The 9028-nt window shown below is 36.5% G+C and overlaps 1 protein-coding gene across 1 annotated transcript; it reads right to left on the bottom strand.

Annotated features, from left to right (window-relative positions):
• Positions 1–373: 373 nt before the first annotated feature.
• LOC112011203 (LEAF RUST 10 DISEASE-RESISTANCE LOCUS RECEPTOR-LIKE PROTEIN KINASE-like 1.4) lies at positions 374–3039 on the bottom strand. Its single transcript, XM_024043585.2, has 4 exons — positions 2738–3039; positions 2353–2382; positions 1564–1884; positions 374–1457 (listed from the first exon to the last, which is right to left on the bottom strand). The coding sequence occupies exons 2-4, from the start codon at positions 2375–2377 to the stop codon at positions 520–522; spliced, it is 1284 nt and encodes a 427-aa protein (XP_023899353.1). The 5' UTR covers positions 2378–2382; positions 2738–3039; the 3' UTR covers positions 374–519.
• Between the last annotated feature and the right edge of the window lie 5989 nt (positions 3040–9028).

Here is a 9028-nt window from a genome sequence, read left to right as displayed (position 1 = left end):
TGAATGTCCATACTTGCCTGCACAGCTTGGGTCAAGCAGTTCTCCTGCAATCTTGCAACTGCTGTTAGGAAGGAAAACGCAAAACCAAGAAAATGATGAATTTTTAGGAGTTGTCATCAAAATTTAAATCTTCGCATATCACCACCATTTCTAATTCATCAATTATGAGAATTTTAATTATTTTTTTTAGCCATAAAAAACAATTAAGTTAATTCAAAATCTGAGATTCAAATATAGCATCACAGCATTATAGCATGTCCCAATATGAATTAATTTAATTGTTGACGGCTCCGAATGAATGAATTCTTTCTCATTTGTATTCTTTTTTTTTTTTTTTTTGAGAAACCAATCTCATTTGTATTCTATTAACACAAAAACAAAGACAATCAAAACAGAAGATAATGAAATGCTAACCCACTCACTGACAGTCAATCATGAGTGTACATTACTTTACCTTCTACTTTAGAGTTAAAAAAGAAAAAAGAAAAAAGAAAAAAGAAAAAAAAGAAATCTCAATAGCTAGGAGGAATGAGGTGCTGTAGGGCTGTTAACCCATTTATCAGTCACAACTGAATCTGAAGAAAGAGGAGGAGGAATATTCTTCAAAAGCCTAACATCATCTGCAGCCTTAATATCCACCACTTCAGCTTTCTGAGCACCCATCTCTTCATTCCCATTCTGGATTCCTCTCAAAATCTCCAGTACTTCATCCATGCTAGGCCTCATATCCCTCTCCTTTTCCAAGCACCGAAAAGCCAATTCTGCCACTGATGTTGTCATCTTCTTTACAGTGTAATCCTTTTCAAAACCAAGAAGCGGATCAACCAACTCATGTAACGCATGATTTTGATTCTTGTTCACAGCCATATTAACCAAATTGATATCTTGCCGGTGCCTATTCATATCCACAGCTGGTAATGATGATATAAGTTCCAGTAATACCACTCCAAAGCTATAAACGTCACTTTTTTGAGTGAGTTGGTAGCACTGGAAATACTCAGGATCGACGTACCCAGGTGTCCCTTGTGGAGCAGTTGACACATGTGTGACATCTGTTGGGAACAACCGTGACAAACCGAAATCAGCCACTTTCACTTGGAAATTCTCATCAAGAAGAATGTTGTTGGTTTTGACATCACGGTGTATAACATCTGATACATGGAGATATGCCAGTGCCTCGGCTGACTCTATAGCTATGCTCAACCGAACTGGCCATGTCAGCAAACCAGACTTGGATCGATCTCCATGGAGATGATCAGCAACAGTTCCATTGGAAACATATTCGTAGACAAGGATAAGTTCTTGGCTACGTTGTGAGGTGCACCCATACAGTGCCACAAGGTTTTGGTGCCTTATCTTAGTTAGGATCTCTACTTCATTCATGAACTGCTCAACACGTTTCATATTATTTTCATGTAGGCGCTTCACTGCAACTACACGCCCATCATGGAGCTTGCCTGTGAAGGATTAGGAGAACAGTACAGAAAAAGAGATTAAAAAAATTAAAAATGTAGGTAAAGTTGCATCGGTGTGTGAAACAATACAACAGAAGTTATATCCTACCATAGTAAACTTTGCCGAAGCCCCCTTTTCCAATTTCTTTAGAAGGGTCAAAGTTGTTAGTGGCTTCTTCCAGTTCCTCATAGCTGAAGACGTGCGCTCCAAAGTAGGTGCTTCCTTTTTGAAGATCCGAATTTGAGAAGGGATGAGATGGGTTGCCTCGAGCGATATTAGTTGAAGAAGCAGCTACACTTTTGCTTGAAAGAGTTGTAGGAAGTTCATTGCTTTCAGATTCTTCAGCACGTCTCTTCCTCCGTTGATTGATGGAATAGAGCCAGATACCTAGAAGAATGCCAGCAATAGCTGCACCTGTTATGAAAAGGCCTGAAGATGGGAAAAAACGTATATTACTGACTTCATCGAACACTTGCAATATAGTTCTAACGCCATAAAATATATCCACAGAAACTCTTATATATTTACATGAACTATTTATGCCTAGTGCACATATCAAGCATCACCATCACTTTTTTATTTTTTCATAAAAAGTTTCATAAAATAGTTTAGTAATGTATGTCCTTAAATAGTAAAACACTTTAATAATTATGAATTTGTTTAAATGATTTAACGAATAAAGAGACATATGATTTAATATATGTGGATAGTTTTATAAATTATCATGCAATGAATGGGAGGAGATTCAACCAACATCAATATGTACTTCTATTCACGTATTTATGTGACTTATTTAAACGATTTGATAAATAATAAGTCATGAGATTTAACACATGTGGATGGTTTTTTGAATCACATGCAATGGGTTGGAGTAAAAGTTTGTCCACAAAATATTACCTAATTGGAGGTTAGTCAGTGCCATTTTACCTACAACAGTTAAAAGATGTAGAAATGTCAGTCAAAATGATCATGAACTGGTACATATTCAATCAACATGATCATGTTTGTTAAGACATGCTTTTATGTAACTCAGATTATATACCAAAAAAGGCGATGGAACAGCTCCAACAAAGAAAAAAGCAATGCGGCGGGGATAAGCAAGTGAAAAATAAAGAGGGAGGAAGTTCCAGAGATGCCCAAATAAATTCCGAGCTCATCATATTGATATTGTAGGGGATATGGAATAGTTTTTTTTAACCAAAAAATACTAACTACAAAAATACTTACCAGATAATCATATTGAGATAAGAAAATTACAATAATCTAACCACAAAATACTTACAAAAAATCCTCCGGAGATAAAATGATCTGGCTCATGTAAGGTTTAGGAATTAAAATTGGTTTTTTGGGTTACAGATCGAAAGGGAGATTGGATTTGGTTTTGGGTCTACGGATAGAGAGAGAGAGGTGTTTGTATCAAATAGCCATAGACCTCAGTTACTGGATCTAAAGCCGCTTTGTGGTTACATGGAGAAAGAAAGAGAGAGGGCAAAGAAGAAGAGGAAGAAAACAAGGCGTTGGTGGAAAATAAGAAAAGGAGGAGGAGAAGAGTTTGACAGAGGACTTTTGAAAGAAATGAGTGGATGAGAAAAAAGAGAACCAAAAAAAAAAGGAAAGTGTTTATGTGTGTCAGCTGTCATGTAAGACAATGAATAGAAATAAAAATTATATTAAAGTTGCGCAATTATTAATATAATATTTTCACTTAAATTTCATAATAATATTTAAGCGACAATCATTATAAGTTTTCTTATTTACATTGTAAATGCTTTTTTTTTTCCCTTAATTTTTATTTATTTTTAATGAAAATTTGTCCCTTGTGAAATTTTGTGTAAAATATTAAGCCTCTAGCTTTAGCCAAATTCCATTATATAAACAATATATATATATATATATAGTCCTTTATGATAACAAGGGCGGGCTTTTGTTGACTTTTTTCTTTTCTTTTTTTTTTGAGGGATGGCTTTGGTTGACTTGGACTATTTTCTCATTTCTCAGTCGCACAAAAAGAGCGAAATGAAATGAAGGAACTTTTGAAACAAAAATGCTATTAGCATGTTCCATGCGACTGTTTTGAGTAAATAGTAAAGGAAAAAATAGTAAGTTTATATGACTGGCTGTTATATAAAAGAGTTTTAGTAAAATATGTGTGAAAATATATGTTACTAAAATTATTAGCTTTTGAAATTGAAAGGTTGGTTATGAATGGTGATTATTAACAAATCAGTGGATCCCATTAAAGCATATTCAATATCTATAGTTCTTTCTCACAACCTTTGGTAATTACTAGATGTCTAATACTTTTTTTATAATTGATACTTCTTTAGATGTGTGAAGTTCCTTGTTTTACAGACAATATTAATTACATGAAAGAATTATATGAAAGGATTCTTTTGAAGTGATTCCAACATATTGGTTAGAAGTTTTTAATCCAAAACCTTATGGACATCGTGAGCCAACCACTAAGACAATCAATACAAATACTAACTTTAATATTAATGATGGCAGGTGGTAACGTGGGTTTTTATATCTTTATAGCGTAATTTTGATCGATGAACTTGAAAAAGATAAAGAGTGGTTTGATTGATTAGCGTGACACTCTGTGGATTGTTTAATAATTGAGGGTATTGTGGTCAACTTGTTTGCACAAGAAATAGTCTATGTATGATTTATTTGTTGACTAGGAAGATGAATACGAGTCTTGAGTCGTGTAAAACAATGGATTGTAGAACCATGGGTGATTTAAAAGGTGGTTAAGTAATAACTAACTTTTTGAGTTTCACTTGTCATTTCAGTAATATTTTCAGTCACTTTATCAATTTATACTAATTTTTTATTAGATGAATCCCACAAAAAATCATCTTTAACAAGCATCTTACAGACTTCGGTACCCGTTAACATTTTCCTAAAACAAAATTTAGTGGGTATGGAAAGAAAGTTCATATTAAGCAATGTTTTTCTAGGCAACTTTTGTGGCTAAGAGCATCTACACAAGGCTTAATATAGATTTAATCAAGTTTCATCTAAAAGTCTTACTTTTGTTATTTTAACAAATTTAGAGCATTCAAACCAGTTTCTACACATTTGTAGCCAAACTAACCCCAAAAAAATTAATTTTATCTAGCCAAACTAACCCAAAAAACATTATGCTTTTTTTTTTTTTTACTAGTTTAGCTATTTATTTATTTTTTCATATACATACATTAGTCTCAATACTAAATCACTATTTCAATCATTAAGTATTATATCCTTTCTATTCACATTTTTAATTCTAAAATAAAATCCACAAGCACAACCCTACACATACCCAACACAACCCATAAAAAATCCACATTTTTAAGCGGTGGGCTGGTGGCTGCCAACAAGTGACAAGTGGGATTTTCTAAATTAAAATATATATATATATATATACACTGTAAATAAAAGGATTTCGCTCTTTGAACTAGACTTTTATGTAGTTTAAAAATACTATTTAACAAAGGGTAACTTCTCTTAGAAATAAGATCATAAATATCAAATAACAAATTTTATTTTAAATTCAAAAGGAGAACTCCTAAAATTTAGGATTTTCCCCTCACGTTCATCTTTTTACTCCCTAAAATTTAACCTTTTTATTCTTCTTTTCATTCGAATAAAAGTAAAACACCCCAAATTATATTAAAAAATAAATAAATAAATAAAAAACTAAGAGATTTCTTAAAATTTAGCCTTCTTTCCCCTTACGTTCACCTCTAAAGTTTATCAATTTTATTTGTTTAGAAATTAAAAAAAAAAAATCTAAATTATAAAAGATGAAAATTAATAATCCTTACCTCAAAAAATAGAAGAGTCTTTGAACACACGCAACGCATGTGCTTAGAGTCTTGTGTGTGTGTGTGTGTGTGTGGCATGTACAGCTCGGTTTATGGGCTGCTTACCAGGCTATGCTCACAATCTATTTGTTGTTGTATGGGTTATCGATATCCTACAACAGGAAGTTCCTTGAAACGCAATTCTTCTACCTTGTTGATGATTCCCTAGTGATTCCTAAGTAAGCTCTTTCTCTTTCTTAGTTTTCTCTCTCTCCTTCTAATATCCCACTTAGAAAATGTCCATCCTCCTCTTCTTCCCCTTTTCCTCTATTTATAGGCTTGCTTAGTGGGTTTGTCATACTTACATAGAGTGACTTTTCGTGCAATGGGTGCCCTTTGTGATTATTCCTAACAAAAAGGTGGTCTCACTTTAGGAACGGGTACGTCAGTTTTGGAACTCATGACTGATGCCGGATGATGCAAGGCATGCGATCTCCCCTAAGGCATTACCGAGATACATTAGAGTCAAGCTCCGAGCAACACTAGACCCTGAGATTATAATAGTTCTCAGGTTATCCCTAGGATGAACAGTATGGGTTGGGCTAATGGTACAACCCACATTCGATCCACGGCCTATGGGCCCTAAGACAATGGGCTGGTGGATCCATTCTCCATACAATAGCCCCCTTCGATTCCTTCCTTGTATCTCGAGGATGGAATCGAGATTTCAAATTTAATGATCGGCAATTTTTAGGTCATATCAATCATTAACCATTAATTGCAGACAAGAAAACCTGCGTCTTTGGCGCGCAGAGCAACAGGCTGTCATATCAAATGGTGACTATTACCTAACAGTTCATAAACCAAGGCCACACGTGTAATGATTGCAAAAGGGGAATTAATGATTTTCCCTCCAAAAATTCAATCAATGCTTCTCAGGATTCCCCCTCTATAAATAGGGGTCTTCTCCCTTATTACTCATTTCCTTACTTTGTTTCCTTCTCTCAATCTCTATTTCCTTACCACCCCAAGTAACCTCCCTTTTTCTTGAGATTGCTCTCCTTAGTGCACTATTGTAAGTCCCCTACTCCCTATTCTATTTTTTCAAGTTTTCTTCCAATTTCATCATACATACAAATGGGATTTGCACATCTTCTTAAAACTGAGGCTGCCTTAGCAACCTTTAGGGCTAAGTTTGATATCCCTTTAGATGTAGATATAAAGCTCTACCCTAAAGGAAACATGGAGAATGATAGGCGTCCTCAGGTGGTATTTCTTTCCTTTATTGGCAATTTTAGAAAGAGGGGGGGGGGGTTAGATTTCCTGTGGACCCCTTATTGCTTAGAACACTTAGTTTCCATGGCCTTTGGCCCGACCAACTTCCATCGAATTTCTATAGAGTGGTGAGTTGTGTAAGTAGGCTTAACAACCTGTACAGATTAAGACTCAACCACCATGACATCAATTTCATGTACATTATTTATGGTGGCTCAAGGACGAGTTACTACCTAAAATTTCGAGACACCGTTGTCTGGTTAATATCGTGCCTCCTTGATTCCAACAGGAATTTAGTTGGAGAGTGCATCAAAGTAAGTGGGAACTGGCTTGCTAGCGAGCTCACTTGCCTAACCTCACTTCGAGACATTAGTCAGTATTCCCTTTCCTTTTCATTTTTTAACCATAGGGTTGTACTACTCAGCATTGGTCTCCTAATTTTGCTTGAGGATCTTCTCTTTAATTTCATTATGTGATCGCACAACTCTATGACTCAAAAAAAAAAAAAATCCTTTCTAATGAAGTGTATTTTCTTTTGCCATGCAGTTACTAAATGTTTTAGGCTTGATCTTAATGTCGTGCACTCCCGAGACTTAAACTTGTACTGCACTCAGAGATATTCGTGCACTATGGTGGTCAGCTAAGAGCGTCCCACCTTATCCTCAGCTCCTTTCCTTCATACACTAGCTACCAAGATCTAGGGCAAGCTTTTACCATTGGCAGCCCCCTGCTTTCATATATCGATGTTCGTCACCCAGTTTTCCTTCCGAAAGGTCTTTCTCTTAGTGAAGCTTGGAGACTAGGTCCTCACCGAATAACAGAGGGTTCTTTACTCCCTGCTAGGGACAGTTTTACTGGTGGAGTATTCCATAGCAGAGTCGGGCACATTCCAGTTGAAAAGCCAACTGCCGAAGAATCGGACTTTAAGATGGTTGTAAGGCGAAAGATGAATGCCGACCTCTTTATTCTTAAGGGCCAAGCTTTTGGTGGATGGTCAACTCCCTAGCAATAGCAATAGCATACTCCCCTACTGTTCCTCTAATTGCAAGAGACCATGAGATTCCTCTGATCTAACTAAGCAACCTATTGACCCATCCTCTAGTCCAACGCCGGTCTTGACTGCCATACCCTTAATTGCTCGGGATCCTTCCCCTAAACTAAGGCCCACTGAGATGGTCGGCTTTAATATTGCTTCTTCATTTGCACCTCCCTTCCAAGGTTGGTAGAGTGTCTTTATGTTGGGAGATAGCCCTCTTCCAACTTATTCCTTTATCCGGAATTGGCTAAAAGGTAGGGGACCGGATTGCAGATAGTCTCAGGCAAGCATTTCTACTGCTTGACGACCTGTAATACTTCTCAGAAGGCAGTGATGAGGCCATCTCCCTTAGGTTGAAATGGCACACCATCATGGTAAACCTTGATTTTTTTTTTAATCTATTTATATATTCTTTTCATTTTTCCTTTTGACCTTACCTCTCATCTTTTATCCCTACTATCTTATCAGGTTGCCTAGATGACCTATATCCTTGAAGGTCGGCTCAAGGGTGCTGTGGAAGAAGCTAATAAGGAGAGGGCCTTAAAGGAGGTGTCTAAGTCTACCCTTCGAGAGCAAATTGTTGACTTAGTCGCTGCTGAGCGACGATTTATAAAGGCTGGGAGAGCTTATGCGGCTGTTGAGAAGAGAGTGGCATACTTGGAGGGTAAATTGGGTGAAGCAAAGGTTAAGCTTGCTCAAGCTGAGAGCGACATCTTGGTTAGGGAAAAGGAAATAACCGATCTGAAGGCTGCTATGACACAAAGCGAGGAGAAGTTCTACAATATGGGCTTTATTGATGTCGAGAATTCCAACCAGCTCGTTATGTTTGAATCCTGGTGTTACGGGTTCGGGGAGGTGTGGATGGCAGCTGTGAATGCTATTCATCTCCCTGAGAACCCTCCTTTTAGGAATTCCGAGCAGATACCTCTACCCGAACCTCCCTTTTGTCCTCATTTCTAAACCTCAGCCCTGATTAAAGAGGTAGACAGCCCCAACATAAGGGAGTTGGCTAAGGAGATTGATTCTCACACTGTGATAATCAATCTAAACAACTTGGCCACCCTTGATGCCACTAAGGGTTAAGAGCTGCCAGCCTCCTTGCCTAATCCAAGGCCCCTAGTGACCGCAAATATTGTTATCACTCCCCCCAACCACGCCCAAGATCCAAATACTTAAAACATTATTTATTTATGTATTCTCACTTTTATTTATTATATATTTCTCTTCTTTAAATTATGTAAGAACTTATTGATGCTCTCTTATTTTTGTTTCATTTGGTATCTTGTTTAGTTTTAAAGTATCGGGTAAACTTATTGAGTCCTTTAGGTGGACTAAACACCATTTCATTTTTGAAATCTTGTGTTGTTTTGTTCATACTCTACTATTTTACTTTTCCCTTCCTTTGCATATTGGTCTCATGCTACTTTTATCCTTCCTCTTATGCTTTTGATATAAGTATTGTTCATACTTT

Source organism: Quercus suber, unplaced genomic scaffold (genome assembly GCF_002906115.3).
Source record: "Quercus suber isolate HL8 unplaced genomic scaffold, Cork oak 2.0 scaffold_63, whole genome shotgun sequence".
Lineage (NCBI taxonomy): Eukaryota > Viridiplantae > Streptophyta > Magnoliopsida > Fagales > Fagaceae > Quercus > Quercus suber.
This window is presented reverse-complemented; position numbering and strand designations above follow the sequence as displayed.

Excerpts from the sequence above, each read along its gene's own strand:
- LOC112011203 (XM_024043585.2), bottom strand. The coding sequence starts at position 2,377 with ATGGCACTGACTAACCTCCAATTAG. Across the intron at positions 1,885-2,352 it reads ACTGACTAACCTCCAATTAG|GCCTTTTCATAACAGGTGCA; the intron begins GTAATATTTTGT and ends TCCCATCTTCAG. Across the intron at positions 1,458-1,563 it reads CTTCGGCAAAGTTTACTATG|GCAAGCTCCATGATGGGCGT; the intron begins GTAGGATATAAC and ends AATCCTTCACAG.